This window comes from Canis aureus, chromosome 16 (assembly GCF_053574225.1).
Source record: "Canis aureus isolate CA01 chromosome 16, VMU_Caureus_v.1.0, whole genome shotgun sequence".
Classification (NCBI taxonomy): domain Eukaryota; kingdom Metazoa; phylum Chordata; class Mammalia; order Carnivora; family Canidae; genus Canis; species Canis aureus.
This window is the reverse complement of record NC_135626.1, coordinates 34,466,136-34,484,742: the sequence shown is the minus strand read 5'-3', so window position 1 is coordinate 34,484,742 and position 18,607 is coordinate 34,466,136. Positions and strand designations below refer to the sequence as shown.

The following is an 18,607-nucleotide window of genomic DNA, read 5'->3' as shown; positions in this document are numbered from 1 at the left end:
GAGTTCTGGTTTCCTGTCCTAGGACTACTGGTCTCTCTCAGGTATGGCTGACACCAGGAATATTCACCCCTCCTCTGCTTGGTGAACCATCCATTCATTCAACATACACTGGTTGAGTGCGCGCTATCTGCCTGCCATGGGTTTGCAGCCCGGTCCGGGTAATAGATGAGAGATAAGTAATTTCAATGCCACATAAACTGAGCCCAGGAATATCACAGGCAATCGATCCCAGGAAGGACACAGGCCCGGCCGCATGCACAAAGGACCTCAAACGTGGATTTTTGATGTTATCCCTGAACCAATTTACACCCACAGGAACAGTGGTATGTCGTGACAGTGTGGAATGATTATACCTTACAACAGGTTTTATTTCATTAAAAAAATTTTTTTTAAAGATTTTATTTATTTATTCATGAGAGACACACAGAGAGAGAGGCAGAGACACAGGCAGAGGGAGAAGCAGGCTCCATGCAGGGAGCCCAACGTGGGACCCGATCCTGGGACTCCAGGATCAGGCCCTGGGCCAAAGGCAGTGCTAAATCGCTGAGCCACCGGGCTGCCCCTTACAACAGGTTTTAAAACTCAGTTTTGCCTTTTTGTTTTATTTTGCTCTTTCACTATCAAAACAGTATGAGGAGCCCCCCCCTCCATGAGAAGTGGCGAGGGCCTTCGTCAGCCTCTGAGATCAAGAAGGCCTCCTGAAAGGCTTGGGGCTCCTGGGACAGGCTGGGAAGGAGGTGCCCCGGACAAAGGAGAGCATCGTGGCTGCGGAGCACACTGGAGGGGCTCAGGGGGGAAAGACTGCATGGAGCTTTTAAAGCTCTGAGAGAGCAATGTGGCAGCTCCCAGAGTTTGAGAGAAAGAGAAGCAAATGATAAGACTGGAGAAGGAAACTGAGGCAAACGTTCATGGTGGTCCAGGTTAAAGGCTTTGGTCCTCATCTTGAAGGCGTGGAGAAGCCTTAGGGAAGCCGTCTTTAAGCCCCAATGGCTCAGCGGTTTAGCACAGCCTTCAGCCAGGCTGTGATCCTGGAGACCCGGGATCAGGTCCCACATCCGGCTCCGTGCATGGAGCCTGCTTCTCCCTCTGCCTGTGTCTCTGCCTCTCTCTCTCTCTCTCAATCTGTGTCTCTCATGAACAAATAAAATCTTAAAAAAAAAAAAAAGAAGTCAGAAGTCTTGAAGTGATGGTCAGTGTGGTGGGGGCAGGGGGGAGCCTGTTTCTCACGCCCCACCCCCACCACGTAGTAGCCCTGCAGTGGGGTAAGGAGCGCACCTGGTTTTAGGGAACATGTGCCCTTTGCACAGCAGCGTGCAGGTAAGCAGGGAGACCCCAGGGCCTGAGACCTCATTCCTCCCTCATTGGAGGAAGGAAGGAGGAAGCTTCCAGGTTAGGGATTGAGCAGGAGGGAGGCTGGGCCCCAACGCCCATAGCATTCCCACCGAGCCCCCAGGCCTGGAAAAAGTGGAAACGGGGGCTGTTCTCTCCCCAGCAGAGCCCAGCCAAGGAACTGAGAGCAGAGCTCCGCAGCCCTGCGGCCTTTTGGCTTCTTCACTCCCATGTTTGTCTTGGCTGAGAGCTGCTCAGGGCTTTTTGAAGCTGATTCCATGAAGGCAAAGCTGGGGGAATCAGGACACGGGATCACAGAAGAGGGAGCTGGAAGGGGCCTCAGTCGGGGTTGATGGCAGATCAGGCTGAGAACCCAGGACTCCTCATACATTGCTCACCCTAAGCAAGTGGGTGAGGGGTCTGACACAGGGCTGAAATCCACTGAGCACTTGATGCCCACCTTCTCCAGAAAGGCATTTGGGGCCTCACAGGTCCCCAGAAGCTCACAGGTGTCTCCTGTTCTTGCTTTAGATGCTAACCAGCTTCCAGGGACTTGGCCCCACCAGCAGGTCCCCCCCCGCACCCCCCATCCCCACCCCCACCCAGGCAGGGTCTAAGGAGTCCTGGCTGGCCTACGGGACTGGGCCAGGCCCCACCACAGCCAACCCCATAATCTCAGATCTTGATTCAGCGCGGCCTCCCCCAGAGGCCCAATGGGGACCCTCCCATGGCCTCCTCTGCACAGATGCCGACAAGTCACGTGTCCCACAGCTGAAGGCCCCCCCGTCTGCCTCCACCATCTGCTGAGGCCCCACAATTATTCTAAAACCCGGTGCAGTCTCACTCTGAGGGGAGAGTTCACACAGCCCTGTAATGTAACCCAGGCCCACGGCGGCTCAGGCGGGAGGGTCCCCAGCTGGGTAATGAGCCACCCGCTTTATTGAATTCCCTGGCTTGGTTCTGACTGAGCACTGCCTTTAGCCGAGGTGGTCTGGGTCTTCTGAGAGCCCATCTGAGCACCCTGCTTCTTGCTCCTTACCTTCTCCCTCCTCCCAAATAAATTTAAACCAAGGTTCAGGGCAGGGGGGTTCCCAGGCAGTTGGGCTCCTCCAGTGGTTTGGGAGAAAGTATGGCTGCCTCAGGTCTGGGGGCCCAAGCAGGGTGGACCAGAATGGGCTGCTGCCTCGACTCTGCTGGGGCTACCCCATGCAGAAACAAGACCTACAGCTCCCACCCCCACCCAGTCTCCTAAACCTACTGACTGTCCTCTCACCTCCTCTTTCTGGAGGCCTGGGCCCCGCAGAGGGAGGGCCTTGGCCAGGGAGGCTGCACTGTGGGCCAGGCCTTTCCAAGGGGATGTGTAGGAAAGTGCCTTCTGTGCTCTGGCTTGCAGACTCCCCGCTCAGGCTTCAGGACCCATCCCACCTCACGTCTGCAGCCCCGGAGCCTCTCTCCCCCTCTCTACCCCCAGCACTTGTTGGGACCTTTGAGAGGGCCTTCTCTAGTCTTATCATATGTTTATATGTTGTCCTCTCTCTCTGGACAAGGACTGTCATCTCCTCTCTGTACCCAGAACCAAGCACATAGTAGGTGCTTCAAAAACCATCAAGTAAGGAAAGAGGGAGGAGATGCAAGAGGTTTGGTCTGTGCATGAGCAACACGGCATCTGAGATGCTGGCATGGCATCACCGTCATCCCCCACGTGTGTGGCTGGTCTCCAGAGAGGAGAGACCTGGCCCATTGGGAAAATGGTGTCAGCTGTGTGGCTCTGTGTTGTCCTGTCCAGGCCCCAGTGGCTGGGAAGTTGTTATGTGAAGGGTGAACCTGAGGTCAAGGGGCACCCAGAGTTCACTGTCCGGGGTGACTTCTTACAGCTGCAGCTACAGCCGGTCTTGAACCCACCGTGGAGGGTGTGAAGGGGCTGTGGTGTGGGAGCTGGAGGGTATTCTTCTGAGTCCAAATCAGAGCCCAGCCCTCTTGTGACCAAGCTGCTGTGCCTGATGCCCTTGGGGAGGGGGAAAGGCAGGTGACGCCCCCGAGGTAAGGCCAACCTGGACTCAGCCCAGGTTCTACTCCGCCAACACTCATGCTGGAGGGAGGGAGGCCTAGGGGGACAGTGGGAATGGGGAGCCCTCCTTTGGTACCAGGGGTGCGATGAGGATGGGGTGCCTGCCAACCCTCCAGAGAAGGCAGAGACAGGGCAGCCAGATCTGAGGAACTGTGGGAGGGGCCCAGGAGGAGACTTCAAAGTGCTCCCAGAACAGCTTATAAACACTCTGCGCTGGCAGGGCGGCTGGCAGGGGCCTTTCTGGAGACGCTGGAAGCATGCATGGCTTGTGTGAAGAGCACAGGCCTGGGGTCCCGGAGGGGAGGGCATGAGCTGCGGGAGCCTGGGCAGGCCCAGCTAGCCTCCTGTGACTTGGTTTCCTCTCTTGTACAACGGAGCTCCCAGCAACATCTCCCCGCCTCCCTCCCAGGGCTGGCGTGAGGGTCAGTGGGATGATGTAGGTGAAAACGCTGTGTGGGCTCTGAGCCCTGATCAGATGTTATTTATTATTCTGAGCTGTGTTTTGGTGGGAGACTTGGAAGCGCTGAGAGGGAGAGCCGGGGTGTCCTAGGCCCCTTCTTCCCCGATGCTGTTTTGAAAGTTCTTGGAGTGGAATGGCCAGAAATGGGGCCCTGGGCGGGAGAGAGGCCCGTGACTCTTGTAAGGGCTGAGCTGGGCGGATGGAGGCCTTTCCCAGTCAACCCCATGAGGTGAGCTAGAGGACCGGGTGGGGTGGAGGAGCTTCCCCTGCTTTATGCCAACCCCCCCGCCCCCCCCCCCCCCCCCCCGCCTCCTCTGCTCTGTCTGCCCCAGGCTCTCCCATCACCTCCAGTGGTCTCAGGTGACTCCCCAGAGATCAGCCTCCTCTCCCTGGATATTTGTTTTCATGTAACAGGGCTGTGACAGTTTTTCTAAGTCCTGCTTAGAAATGTGTCACCATCCATTCCCCTTTGTGATTTCAAAGGAGGCTGCGCAAACTGCACTCATCAAGTGCGGGGCTGAGGCCGGCTCCGAGCAGCTGGAGCACGGGTTTATGAAATTACAGGGAATTCAAAGCAGCCGGCGTCGCCCGCTGTCTGGCTTCATTACCGGGCCTGGCCTCGGAGGGAAGTTTATTCCAATAATTTAGGGGATTAGGATCTGACACCCTTCATTAGCTCTGTGACATAAGCAGAAAAGACAGATCTTGCAGAATGACCCACACAACGGGGAGAGAATTGGCATGGGGCTGGGAGAAGGCGACACAACACCCCTCGAGGAAAAATCTGCAAGGTGGAGAGAAGCATTATGCTGCCTTTTTACAGTCGAATGAGATGGCAAACCGTAGCCCTCAAGGGGACAGAAGACCTGGAAAAGTGGGGGCCTGGGTTCAGGACTCAGTTTCCCCACCTCAGAAATGAGAGCCCTGCTGGGGACCTCCCAAGTCTCTTCTGGCTCTGAAGTGGGCTCAGCCTACACCATCTCCTATCCCTGGGACGCAGCAGATCGGTCACTGCTCCTCAAATCTTTGCAGTTTGGCCTTTCGGAGGTACCCATCTCTTCTGGGGATCTGTGTCCCCCCCTCCCTCACACCCCCTGGGGGTCAAGTGACCCATGCAAACACATTTAGGAAGCTCACTTTTCGATGGTGTTGGAGGCACCTGATGTTTCCTGCCATAGGGGGCAGAAATGCTACCCCCCCACCCGCAGCTTTCAACTCTTTCCCTGCCCTCTCCACCAATATAGCATCTGATCTTTCCACAAACTTCTTGTCCCCCCTGTAAAAACCAGAGTCGAAGCTGTACCTCGACAGCAGTTCTGACAGCCAGGTGGGCAAAGAGTGGTTCCCAAAGGCCTCTGCCCACATCCTGCAAGCTGGCGTCCCCATTTCCCGTCTTAACGTGGCATCCCATAGCTGTGCGACCGAGGGTGAGTTGCTTAGCCTCTCTGGGTGTCTTCTCCTCCGATCTGCCACGAAGGTAGTTGGTCCTGAGGATGCAGTGTCGTGATGCATATAGAGAGCCTGGCACAAACTGAGAGCCCCATAAATATTAGTGTTTAGTACTATTACGCCCATCGGCGGTGGCTGACCTTAGGCGAGTCCCTGGCCCTCTCTGGCCCGAAACATTTCCTTTGTAAAAGTGGGGGAATCCCAGACACATGAGAGAGCTCAGGAGCCCCGGGCCCGAGTGGTCATCAGGGAGACCGGCTGCTGCCCAGCGCCGTCCTGAGACACTTACCCCGTAGGTTTTCTTGGAGCCGCCGAGTGTGTCAGTCGAGGAGCGAGGAATGTGATACGTCCCGGCAGCTGGGGGAGCCGGGGGAGCCGGAGCATATCTGGTATGTGTCTCTGGAATGATTTGGGGAAAATTCACCGAAGTTGGAACTTGAGACGCGAACTGCCCGGCCCCCCGAGAGATAGGGAGCTGTCCGCGCGCACCCCCCGCAGAGGGACCCGGTGCGGGGGCAGGAGGCAGCTTACACAGCAGGCGCTGCTGCTCAGGCCCGCCCTGGAATGGCCGTGAACTTGTTGTTTTTCCACGTCATTTGCTCTCAAATGTACTATCGGGCCAGGCGATGCTAACTCTGCGGCTGCAGGTCCCTCCTGTAACAAGCGATCGTGTGTTCTTCGGAGGTGGCCACGCGGAGGAGGGGGCCCGGCCCCGGGGAGGTGGGGGAAAGGGAAACAAACCACTCCTTTACAGTGAGCTTGCGTGTCCCGGAGCCAGCTCCCCCCAAAGCACATGCCATTTCTGGCCCTTGAAGGGGTTAAAGGCCTCCTGGAGTCAAAAACAAGCAGGTGTCCCACCGTGCCAGATACGCCGCCTAAACCGCTTCCAGCTTTTTTTTTCCCTTCTGCAACAAGTCTGTGATCGGCCACGGGACAGAGGAGCCAGCAGCCTGCCTGTGACAGGCATCAGGTTAGCTCGCTCGCTCCCACTCGGGTGGCGCGCCCAGGATATAAATCCAGGCTCGGGCCCCTGCTGCGGGCTCCTCTCCCTGCACACTCAGGAGAGGGAGTTTCCTTGCAGAGACCTTCCCTTTATCTGAAGCCGCACAGCCCAGCGGGCTCCACTGACTTGGTGGAGGCGGCGGCGGCGGCAGCGAGGAAGCCCGCTGGGGTGGGGAGGGCAGGTGTCTGCAGCCCAGAGGAGGAGGCGGCCCTGGTGGGCCCCAGCCCCTGGCCTCGTTGCAGGGGAGGGCTCTAGCCACCGCAGACCACACCATGTGGGCCCCGGGGTGCTGCTGCCGGCTCTGGTCCCGCTGGGCGCAGGTGGCAGTGCTGCTGCTGCTGCTGCTCGGGGTGCCCCCGAGAGGCCTGACACTGCCGCCCATCCGCTATTCCCATGCTGGCATCTGCCCCAACGACATGAACCCCAACCTCTGGGTGGATGCCCAGAGCACCTGCAAGCGGGAGTGTGAGACAGACCAGGTGAGTGAGAATCCAGAAGACTGACATGGACCACGTGAGTGTGTTAGTGAGGGTGAGTGGGAGCCGTGGGGTGGGGAGACTCAGGGGCCCCCCGTAGGAAAGGTGGGAAGTTGGGAACGTGAAGGAAGTTGGGCCCCAGGCCTCATGGAGATAAATAGGGCGTGATGCCTGTCCAAGTCCGAGCCCAGAGGAAGAGGTGGGTGTGATGTCCAAGTTCATCAGGGATGGGGAATCCTGGGATTCCTGGTTTCAGGTTTGCCAAGGGCTCCTCTGAGCCAGCACTAGGCCAAGCACATCGCGTGGACAGGCACAGCCTTTCAGCCCCCCATCGACAGGTGAGAGCAGACACTCAGGACAGTGCAGCAAGCAGCCCAAGGTCCCACAGCCAGGGACGGGAATGTGGGCTTGACACCTGTGTCTCTCTGACATAGCTGAGGCCTCCAGGCCACCTCCCCAGGGGTTCACACCCTGACCCTGAGGTCAGGCCAGCCTGATGGGGAGAGTGAGCAGGAACAGCTCTGGATAGACTCTCTGGTTGTCCCTGGGAGGGGAAGTGGACTCAGTTTCAATCTGCCATATTCCTCTGTCCTCCCTTCTGCTCTCATTAGAGCAGCTGGGGCAAAGGGCAGGCCTGGTGCTAAGGACAGTTCTTTCCCAGATCCCGAGTCCAAGGGCTGTTCCTGCTGCTCCCCACAGGGGATGAAGAAGAGCCGACTGGTACCTAGCACCTGCCTGGGCAGAAGGCTGCCCAATTCCTAGGGCCCAGGGCTGGACTGGGCTGGGCATCACCAGGGAATATGAGAGATACTCCATTTGCCAAACGCATATAGTCTACAGAAAAGCCCAAGATTGCCCTGCAGAGAGCGGTCTCTGCCCCATGGTGTCTGGGGCACAACTGTCAGACCTCTCAGGCCAGATGCTGTGAGTGAGCAATGGTGGTGCTGAGGAAAGGGAAGATAAGGAGTGGGAAGGTGCAGAGAATTCCCATTCAGCTGAGGTCAGAGGCTCATTGGCTACATTGGCAGTGAAATCTATTCCACTAGCACAGGCTGGCCTGATAAATCAGGTGCAGCGTGGGACAGCGAGACTCTGGCTGATTCTGTGTGTGTTGGGGAAAAGGTACCTGTGTGGGGCGAGGGACTCATTTGCCTACGTGTGTATTCTGGGCCCTCAAGCCAAAACTGTTCTAAGGGGTCCTTCTAGGTTTCCTGTGCCCAGAGATACCTTCCCCAGGTTTCTGGGGACTGGAACTTTCATGGACTTTAGGGTCCTAAAGGAGCTTCCCGGGCCAGTCTCTTAAAGGAATTTTATGAACCTTGGGCCCAAGAGTGGATGCTCCTATCCACACTCAGTCCCTCCCGCCCTCCACCCCCCACTGGGTTTCTCACCCTCAGACCCCCAGCTCCGAGATCTGCCCATCCCTGTCCCAAAGCCTCCCCTGGTGTGGCCTAGAGCCTATGCCAAGCAAGGACTGCGAAACAAAGTCCCCATTCTGAGCTGAGAGGGGGAAAACAGTAAACAAGTCAAGCAGGCAGGCTCCACACAGCTCGGGTGGGGGATATCTCCCCCTCTTAGCTGATGTGGAATGTCAAAGAGGCTGAAATAAAAGTCGGAACCACAAGAGGCCAGCCCTAGTGGGGGTAATTCCCAGAGCTACTACCAGGGCGGAGGATTAGGAGCGCTGCCCGCCTGCCCAGTGGGGACGAGGTGTTATTGTCGAAAACACCACGTGAAATCCTTGTTTGTGTCGGCCCCAGAGCATGTTGCTAATTTCGAGGAATTAAACTAATGCCTTACGTGGCTCCGCAGCGAATCAAGGGGGGATTACAGCCCTAGTAAGTCCTCGCTGACGGCTTTGCTGACCCTTGCCACCCAAGGGGGGGCTGTTTCCCTTGTTGATTTGTCCCACACGTCAGAGCTGAGCACCTGCGCCTGGCACAGCCCTCCGAGGTAGACCTGGCATCCCCGGGCCTGTGCCACCCGCCCTCCACAGAGCTGCCGTTCCTGACGCGTGTGTAGCCGCCTTGAGCATCTGTGCCAGAGGTGTCCGATTTTTCCTCCTTAGGCTTTGGTGTGACCTCTTCAATTCGGCCAGGGCATCCTCACCCCAGTGGAAAAGAGACAGAAAGGCAGGCTCATTTGTTCCAACCTAGACCTCCTTTGTGGTAACCCTATGATGTGGAAGACACGATCTCCTTTCAGAATCCCATCTACCTGGAGCTTGAAGCCCTTTTCTGCCACTTGCCTAGTCTCTGGACGTGGGCATCACTTTTCTGAGTCTGCATTTTCGTCTGTAACATGGTAGTCAGAGAACTTCCCCTCTCAGAGGTAGGTGGCCTGCCTCTTCTCACAGCTCTGTGACCCTGGGCAAGTCAAGTTACCTGATCTCTCTGTGCCTCAGTTACCACTACCTGTGAAGTGAGGATAATAGCTGTGCCCACCTCACAGGCCCATGATGAGCAGGAGGGAAGTTGACAGGTACAAACGTTCTCACAAGAAGGCCTGGTAAGTGACAGCGGCTACGGGTCCGCTAGCTCCCATCACCATCTGGATGTGGGGCTCCCGGTAGGTGGGGAGCTCAGTTCCCTTCCTCAGAAGCTGTGGGGGTGGGGGCGGGGAGCCTCGCTCAGGCCTCTTGATCTTGCTCCCTGCAGGAGTGCGAGACCTATGAGAAGTGCTGCCCCAACGTGTGTGGGACCAAGAGCTGTGTGGCCGCCCGGTACATGGACGTGAAAGGGAAGAAGGGCCCTGTGGGCATGCCCAAGGAGGCCACCTGCGACCACTTCATGTGTCTGCAGCAGGGCTCCGAGTGTGACATCTGGGACGGCCAGCCCGTGTGTAAGTGTAAAGATCGCTGTGAGAAGGAGCCCAGCTTCACGTGCGCCTCCGACGGCCTCACCTACTATAACCGTTGCTACATGGATGCTGAGGCCTGCTCTAAGGGCATCACGCTGGCCGTCGTCACCTGCCGCTATCACTTCACCTGGCCACACACCAGTCCCCCGCCACCTGAGACCACAGCGCGCCCCACCACCGCCTCCCCAGAGACCCCCGGGATGGATACGGTGGCCCCCGCTCTGCTCAACCACCCTGTGCACCAGTCGGTCACCGTGGGTGAGACGGTGAGCTTCCTCTGTGATGTGGTGGGCCGGCCCCGGCCTGAGATCACCTGGGAGAAGCAGCTGGAAGATCGGGAGAACGTGGTCATGCGGCCAAACCACGTGCGGGGCAACGTGGTGGTCACCAACATCGCCCAGCTGGTCATCTACAACGCCCAGCCCCAGGACACTGGCATCTATACGTGCACAGCCCGGAATGCTGGCGGGGTCCTGCGTGCCGACTTCCCACTGTCAGTGGTCAGGGGGGGTCAGGCTGCGACCACCTTGGAGAGCGGCCCCAACGGCACGGCCTTCCCCGCGGCCGAGTGCCTGAAGCCCCCCGACAGCGAGGACTGCGGCGAGGAGCAGACCCGCTGGCACTTCGACGCGCAGGCCAACAACTGCCTCACCTTCACCTTCGGCCACTGCCACCGCAACCGGAACCACTTTGAGACCTATGAGGCCTGCATGCTGGCCTGCATGAGCGGGCCGCTGGCCGTGTGCAGCCTGCCCGCCCTGCAGGGGCCCTGCAAGGCCTACGCCCCTCGCTGGGCTTACAACAGCCAGAGCGGCCAGTGCCAGTCCTTCGTCTACGGCGGCTGCGAGGGCAACAGCAACAACTTTGAGAGCCGCGAGGCCTGCGAGGAGTCCTGCCCCTTCCCTCGGGGGAACCAGCGCTGCCGGGCCTGCAAGCCAAGGCAGAAGCTCGTCACCAGCTTCTGTCGGAGCGACTTTGTCATCTTGGGCCGCGTGTCTGAGCTGACCGAGGAGCCCGACTCGGGTCGCGCCCTGGTGACCGTGGACGAGGTCCTCAAGGATGAGAAGATGGGCCTCAAGTTCCTGGGCCAGGAGCCGCTGGAAGTCACCCTGCTCCACGTGGACTGGACCTGCCCCTGCCCCAATGTGACGGTGGGCGAGACTCCGCTCATCATCATGGGTGAGGTGGATGGTGGCATGGCCATGCTGCGGCCCGACAGCTTCGTGGGGGCGTCCAGCAGCCGGCGGGTCAGGAAGCTGCGCGAGGTCATGCACAAGAAGACCTGCGACGTCCTCAAGGAGTTTCTCGGCTTGCACTGAAGCCCCCCGACCCCCGCCCCTCCCCAGCCCCCCCCCCCCCCGCCCTCATCTACCTATCCACCCCTCACGCCTCTCAGTCCACAAACTGGGCAAGGGCAGGTTAGACAGTCTTGGGCCAGCAGGGAAACAGCAATCAGTGCATCAGAAAAAATCCACCAGAGGCTCTTAGATCAACTTCTAGTCTTTGGGTTCAATCAGGGGTCTGTATCTTCTTTAGCTGAAGGGGACAAAGGGAGAAGCCAGTAGACACCTGGAAGCTATTCCTGATGACCAGTCAGCCTGGGCGTTATGACCTTCTCTTTGCTGGTCGGCCCACAGCCAGCGCCCAGCCGGGCTTCCAGAGATGGCGACTGCGTGGTCACGGGAATCATGGAATGAATCTGTTTGCCAAAAGGGTAGGTGGGGAGAGAAAGCATGCAACTTGCCCTGAGGTGGTGGTGAGCCTGTGCTTCGGTCAAATTGGCTCTGTGGACTCTGAGGCCACCATGGCACCAGCAGAATATACAGTTTTCATGCTTCTCCTTGGCTTTATTGATTGGTTCATTGATTGTCAATTTATTAATTTAGCTCTGCTCAGTCTGACTCAAGGGACATTTTCGGAACACGTACCGGGAGCCAGGCGCTAGGACACAGAGAGATATTAGTCACTGCCCAGCTCCTGGTGACTGATGGGAATGTCCAGACCCCAGAGTCCCCCCGGCCTCCCCAGGGCCCCCAGAAGCAGACCCATGGCTGGCCCTCCCAGCTGTCAAATGGTCCCATTTGAAGGACAGGGTGCTTTCAACTGCCACTGGCTTCCTTGGACAGAAAGCAGATAGAAGCCCCAGGATCTGTTTTGGTGGGAAGGGAAATAAAGGGAAAGTCAGGATTGGGGTGGGAAGCTCCCTGAAAGAAAGGAGGGAGGAGGGGAGTCAGGCTTGGGAAGGAAAAGGAATGTTGCTCGATGCTTCCATCTGGTGGTGGCCTTGGGAGCTGCAGGGCCCTGAGGGCGGCTCCAGGCGAGAGCAGGGAGGGCAGATTTGGGGTTGCGGCAGCTTGTTGGTGACTTCTCGTTTCTGTGCAGGTGCAGCCACCCCCCCCCACACACACACACATACTAGATAAAGGACTTGGGAAAGCCACTGTCAGCTCTACATCTGCCCCCCTTTCCTCCTCAGCCCTTCATTCTGTCCGGGCCCCCCCAAAGCTGAAGAAGGTCATTGTGGGGCATCCTTGTTTCTTCCTCAAATGTAGGGAGGAAGATACCGATTAAAAGTTCATAGTATCAACAGCCCTTCATGTGTGATTTCTTTGGTTTAGTGTGGGGGAGGGGGCAGTGGTGTCATTTGCTCTGGTGACCTTGCAGGAGGGATGTCTGGCCAATGGGACCATATTTGGGTGATGGAGGGACACTAACATTCGCTCCACTTTGGAGTTCTGAGCTTCCTTAACTGGGTGCTCCCCACAGCTCAGGAAGGCTTTGGCCAGAGAGGCCAGGTGACTTACCCAAGAACTCAGAGGGCAGGAAGATGGGGGATGTAGGCCCAGATGTTCTAACTTAGGTTTCAGGCTCCCTGCCCATCACGATAGCATGGCGGGCCAGGGGCAGACTCCAGACCCTGGCACTGATGGTGTCGTATTTAGAAGCACAAAAGTGGAAGAGACATGAATAGGGCAGGAAGAGGCAGGACACTCAGCCAAAGCTCCCTATGGGCCTGGGTGAGGCCTGGTCCCAAAACCCTCAGTCATGTGCTCAGTTCTCATGATGGGGATAACAGCACCTTTACTCTCAGGTACTTGGGACTATTTCCTGTCCCTGGGTATGTGTTCAGGAGCCCGTGGCGGTGGCATGCCCCACAGCTTGTCTGTCCCTCAGGCTGCAAGCCAGCCAAGCTCAAGAGACACCTAACTCCTGTCCACTTCCCTGGGTCTTTCAGGGCCATAGCCCCAAGGAGGAATCCCCACCCAGCCCCACCCAGCCCAGCCCAGTCTAGCCAATCCCTGCTTAAACATAATTCCTGCAAGAAGAAGGGGACCAAGGGCACCTGGGTGACTCAGTTAAGCGTCTGCCTTTGAGTCAGGTCATGGTCTCAGGGTCCTGGGATCGAGCCCTGCATCGGGCTTCCTGCTCAGTAGGGAAGTCTGCTTCTCCCTCTCCCTCTGCCCCTGCTCATGCTCTCTCTCGCTCACTCTGTTGGAGGAGGCCAGGATGAGGAAGACAAGTTCCTCCCATTCTAGAGGAGTAGGAGCATCTCAAGTCACCTTTGGGAAAATGCTGAGCATCACACTTAGCCACCAGGAAAGTATGTACTAGCCATAGGCCCCTCCCTGTGTGGGTCAGGGAACCAGGAAGGTGAGGACTCAGCTCCTCACCCACCCTTAGGGACTTGGGGACATTCTTTTGCACCTGCTTCTAGGCTGAGGTGTCCCAATAAGTAACACATTACCTTAGAGCCTGAGGGCCAAGTGTCCACCTGCTAGACCTGTCATCTCCCTTCTTGCACAGACACGGGGCCTGAGCCCCATGGCTGCCTGGTGGAGGTGTGACATTCAGGGGAAACCGATTTCAAGGCTCCTTCTCACCAGCTCACAGCATACTCATAGCCCAAGACCTGGGGTCCCTGTCCCACTTCAGAGAAAGCCCCGCTGGTGCAGCCAGACCAACCTAGGTCTGAATCTGGGCTCTGACACTTCCCTGGTGTCTCTCTGAGCCCCAGCTTCCTCGTCTATAAAGCAGAGGGTAGTATGTGCACTTCCTGGAGACTTGAGGAGCTTGGCCCTGTTAACCTTGCCATAATGAAAAGCCTAGGAGACAGAGCCTGGCACAGATGGCTGTCCCTGCGCCCCCTCTTGGCCCTCAGCAACTGCCTGGCCAAAGACAGACCCCCAGGACTTAAAGCCCTTGCCTCATCCTGCTGGGCCGGGGGTTTCACAGACTCAAACATACAACTTCAAATATTTTATTCTATTGCTCACAGAGCACATTCAGACGGATCACCCTGCATAGGCTGATTTGGGGTTCAGAAAACATAGGCACTTAAGGGAATGGGCATCTATTCTAATTTTAAACCTACTACATGGCATTTATTTTTCTGTCCTTGAAACCAAGTGTGAGTCTTTGATCTCTGATGCCTAAGTGTTACCCAGTAACTGACCTCTGCAGGTGCTCTGTAGACGGTGAGCTGAATTCCCAGGGCCTGGTTACCAGGGAACTTGGGGAGGCTGGTTATCCAGTTTGGGAGGTTTGGCCCCAGCCTGGGCCCCAGGACACCGGGGAATGGAGTCCCCCTACAGGTCTGAGGCCAGACTCACCTGCCTTCCTGTCTACACTGGACACTCACTCCTTCCCTTCCTGCATCTGTTGGCTCTCCCTCCCCAGCCTCCTCCCACTCCAGTCCATTGCTGTTTGCCTCTTCAGAGGCCTGGTGTGGCGCAGGCTGTCTCTGGACCAACCAGCCCAAGGCCTCTGGGGCAGGACAGCTTGGCTTTTTCCACCCTCTGCCTCCCCTAGCACCTCCAGCCTCCTAGGACACTCTGCTCCATTGTCTGGCCAGCTGCTCCATAGTCTGATGTCACCCCCCGGACAGTGGGGCCAGAGAGCAGGGACCAGGGGCGGGACCTGATGAAGAAAGGGGGAGAACAGACAGCCGCATGGTGATTTCCTTGGGGGGAGCGCCCAGTGTCCAACTGTTCTGTTATCACAACAACACTGAGCTGGCACTCACTCTGGGACAGGCACCAGACATCATCTCTTGTCTGCATCATGACTCTACAGGACAGAACACTATTCTGTGGGCTGGAAAATTGAGGCTGGACGGGACCAGAAACTTGCCCAAGATCACCTAGCTGCCATGTGACAGAGCCAAGACTCGAACATAGGCAGTTGGCCTCTGTCAGTGTATGACACACATGTGCATGCACACAGACACGCACACACACATACCCTGCTCTGGGCTGGGCAGTGTGGAGTCCCATCAGGACCCCAAATATCTCCCAAGAGCCTGCCTCCTGTCAGCCACCCCGGGGCTGTCTTATGACCGTGCCAAATGACATGATATTTCTATCACACACATAAGCAGTCATGGCCTACATTCCTCAGTGAGAGACATCAGCCTTATGCCTACTCATCCTCCCAGACTCAGCTCCCCAGGGAAGCCTCTGCTGTCCCCAGGTGGCAACAAGACTCTTGAGGTCTCTGTACCTGCATCACCTAAGCCAGAAGCACCTCCTGGGCGACTCCCTGAGGTCTGCAGGGCTCAGCCCCCAGGGCTCACACGAGATTTGCTGAATGAACCAAGGGTCTGGGACCAAGGGCCGTGAGGCACACCGGAAGGCTGCAGGGCTCTGAGGGGTCTTCCCTGCTTTTTCCCAACTCCACTTCCTGATACCATCTCCTCCTCCTCCTCTCCTTCCTCTCCTTCATCCTCCTCATCCTCCTCCTCCTCCTCCTCCTCCTTTTCCCACCTCCTCAAGGAGTCTGAAGTCTCTCTCCTGCTCTGGGAATGTGTGATTAATATAGGCAGGATGGGTGGCAGGGTTCCTGGGTCCTATTCTTGGCTGTGGCCTCATTCTGGAATGTGCCCTGAGGTCAAGTGACACTCATCTCTCAGGATGTGTCAGGAAGAAGGAAGAATAACCCTCCAGCTGGCGTTCTCCTGAGGGAGAGGGAAGGGCAGGCAGGTGGGCAGGCCTACCACCCCGTTCCTTCCCGCCTCTCTGGCTTCTGAGCTCTTCAGCACTTCTATTTCAGGGTTGGGTAAGAATTTCTGCATCCACATCCTAAATTACCCCCAGGACATGGACCTCTGGCATCTGGGTCCCCAGAGACACCCTGGCCACCCTCAACCCCACTCAGGTGAAGGGAAAACAGGACTCAGCTCTAGCACCTCCTGGATTGGACCTTCCTGGAGGTAGAGCCTCTTCCCAACCTGTCTGTCTGGGTGAGTGCTTGGGTGTTTTCTGTCCTTTTCAAGTCTTGATATGACGGGATGAGGATGCACTCATCCCGTACACGTTTGCTGTCTCGGTGTGAGAGATACATCCAGTTCCGTCTGAGAATGGAGACTGTTTTGTCTCTTTTCTGCATGGGCAGCCAGGAAACAGAGAGGGGGCTGGGGCCTGGCAGGGACCCGGAGCAGAACAGAAGCACAACGCCCAAAGAGAGGGAATGGGCGGCGCTAACATTTCTGATCGGTGCTTTAAACATGTCCAATTTATTCCTTGCAATCCTCTCTGGGTGACTTTACTATTTCCCACCCTAGCCTACAACACTCAGGAGGACCAAGTCACTATGGGCTTCGTTCTCCCCTGTAGGCCCAGCACGAGGTCTGGCCATAGAGGGTGTTCAATCAATGTTTGTGGAATGAATGAATGAATGAATGAATGAATGAACAAAGCAAGCCCTACAGATCTTATGGAGGAAGAGATACCTCATAAGTATTATCTTCCCTCTTAAAGACAATGAATCTGAGACTCTAAATGTTTACAGGAAACTTGCCTGAGGTCATACGATTAACAAATGGAAGAGCCAATATTCAAACCCAGGCCTATCTGTCTTTAGTGCCTATATTCTTTCTAGGATGACACATATTTTAACCACTGCGGTTAACCGCTGAAGACCCCAAATGGCAGTTCTCCTCCTGACCTTCCCTAACCACCACTTCTATCTGGTCCCTGACCTCCAGGAGTACCTTTACAGAAAGGTTACAAACCTGCCCTCTCCCATGCAGTTAGCACTTAATTCATGTACATTAGTTCATATGAAATAAAATTTTAAATTCAGTTCCTAGAATTCAGGTGCCGCATTTCATGTGGTTGGTGGCCACCATATTGGATGACACACGCACACACGGGCAGATGCTGGGCATGCAGAGCCAGTATAGCAGCCACTTGGTCGGGCAGATCCCCAACAGCACGGAGTCAGTCATGGGGGACATCCCACGTGGCCTCCCCATGGCCTGTAGGAGTTGTCCCTAAGCATCTCCTAGAAGTTCGCAGCCACAGTCCAGCACAAGGCCTGCCTGCACTGGTTTTTGGTTGGCGAGGGCTTGGAGCTGGAGTTCACGATGCCCAGAGCAACGTGAGCCACCTGGTGTCTGAGTCCAGGCAGGAGGAGGAAGCCAAGGGGGAGGTGGTCTAGGGCGGCCCCCTCACCTCTGTGCATGCCCTCCTGCTAAGCGACTGACCCCTGCCCCTCACCCCTGGGGAGCCCCAGTTCTCTTCCTGTCTGAGCCCATGAACCTCACTGCATCTCACTGATCACTGAGCCTTCCTCCTATGTCTGACCCCCTTGAGCTCTTCTAACTTGGACACATGCACCCTTCCTGAGCCCTGCTTCACTGGTAGCCTAGCAACCCCCACCTCTTTTTTTTTTTTTTTTTTTTTAAGATTTTATTTATTTATTCATGACAGACACAGGGAGAGGCAGAGACATAGGCAGAGGGAGAAGCAGGCTCCCTCTGGGGAGCCTGATGCGGAACTCCATCCCAGAACCCTGGGATCACACTCTGAGTCAAAGACAGATGCTCAACCACTGAGCCACAGGTGCCCCCACCCCACACCTTTAACCCCATGAGCCTTCCTTCACTCCAACCTCTCCTCCACCTTTGACCTCCTCCATGAACCCCATAAGTCCCCATTTACCTTCGACCCCTCCTGTCAAGCCTCCCCTCACCTCTGACCTTGCTTCACCTTTGCCACTATGAGCCCCACCTCCCCTCAGACTGCCTTATCTCTGGCTCCCATGAACTCCCCTTCCCTTTCCTCTCCTGGCTCCATACCCTCAGTTCTTGCCAACCTGGGTTTTCCAGGAGTGCCGCTGCAGGAGAAAGCAGCCTTGGAGCAGGTGACCAAAAGACACTGTGCCCTCAATTTATTTATCAATAAATAAACTGTTGTCCTGCCCACCACACCCCTGCCCCCTGAAAAGAGGTATGCAGATGAGCACCCACACACCCAGCCCCAAGGGTCATGGCACTCAGGGGAAGTTGGTTTTATACTTTCAGCTACATGCGATGGAGAGTGGCTGCCTGTGAGAAGACAGTTGGAACTAGGGGCTGCATCCTCTCACAGCACAGTGCCCATGACAGCTGCTGTGGTGCTCCCTGCAAGAATCAGTCCACCAGTAGGCAGTTACTCCACAGCTCTTCAGAGACCTGTGCTGCAGCTGCCATCTTGTTTCTTGTGTGGATGTGCTGACTGAAGGTCTGAGAATTATTTGGTTAAGGTCATTGCTGCCAAAATTCAATTGCATATAATGGGCACCAGATATTTTAGGCCTCAGGGCCTCCAAATCTCCTTAGTATCCAGGGTGGGTGGCAATGAGGAAAGGTCAGAGTAATGGAAGAGCACGGCTCTCCCGTCAGACTGCCTGGGCTCACACACTGGCTATATGACTTTAGGTAAGTTAACCTCTCAGTGCCTCAGCATCTTCATTGGCAAAATGGAATAATAATAGTACCCATAGAGGCTCTCCAGGAATGTCAGTCCTGGGTCTGGTTGCTCCAGTTGGTTGGGGATACTTGCTGGTACATGTTCCTGCCCGTGGCTGGAACAAGAGCCGGGACGTGAGAACAGGCTCCTTTCCCCAAAGCTGTCCTTGGACATCAAAGTAGGAACAGATGCAATCTCTTTGCTGACAGAGGAAGAGTCCAGGATGAGGATAGG

General features: G+C 56.5%; 1 protein-coding gene and 1 long non-coding RNA gene across 5 annotated transcripts; one reads left to right on the top strand and one right to left on the bottom strand.

Moving 5' to 3' along the window:
* Positions 1–4,425: 4,425 nt before the first annotated feature.
* On the bottom strand, positions 4,426–6,509 carry LOC144286367 (uncharacterized). Its single transcript, XR_013354446.1, has 3 exons — positions 5,838–6,509; positions 5,596–5,705; positions 4,426–5,388 (listed from the first exon to the last, which is right to left on the bottom strand). It is a non-coding gene; the product is annotated as an uncharacterized LOC144286367 (long non-coding RNA).
* Positions 5,596–12,233, top strand: WFIKKN2 (WAP, follistatin/kazal, immunoglobulin, kunitz and netrin domain containing 2). 4 transcript variants are annotated; one of them, XM_077852726.1, is made up of 4 exons: positions 6,665–6,788; positions 8,854–9,116; positions 9,237–9,293; positions 9,443–12,233. In XM_077852726.1, exon 4 carries the CDS (start codon positions 9,512–9,514, stop codon positions 10,961–10,963), a length of 1,452 nt encoding a protein of 483 aa, XP_077708852.1. In that variant the 5' UTR covers positions 6,665–6,788; positions 8,854–9,116; positions 9,237–9,293; positions 9,443–9,511; the 3' UTR covers positions 10,964–12,233. The 4 variants fall into 4 exon arrangements, with proteins under 4 accessions (XP_077708853.1, XP_077708850.1, XP_077708852.1 ...); XM_077852725.1 differs by having other exon boundaries at positions 8,854–9,293; XM_077852727.1 differs by lacking the exons at positions 6,665–6,788; positions 8,854–9,116; positions 9,237–9,293 and adding an exon at positions 5,596–6,276.
* Positions 12,234–18,607: the final 6,374 nt, after the last annotated feature.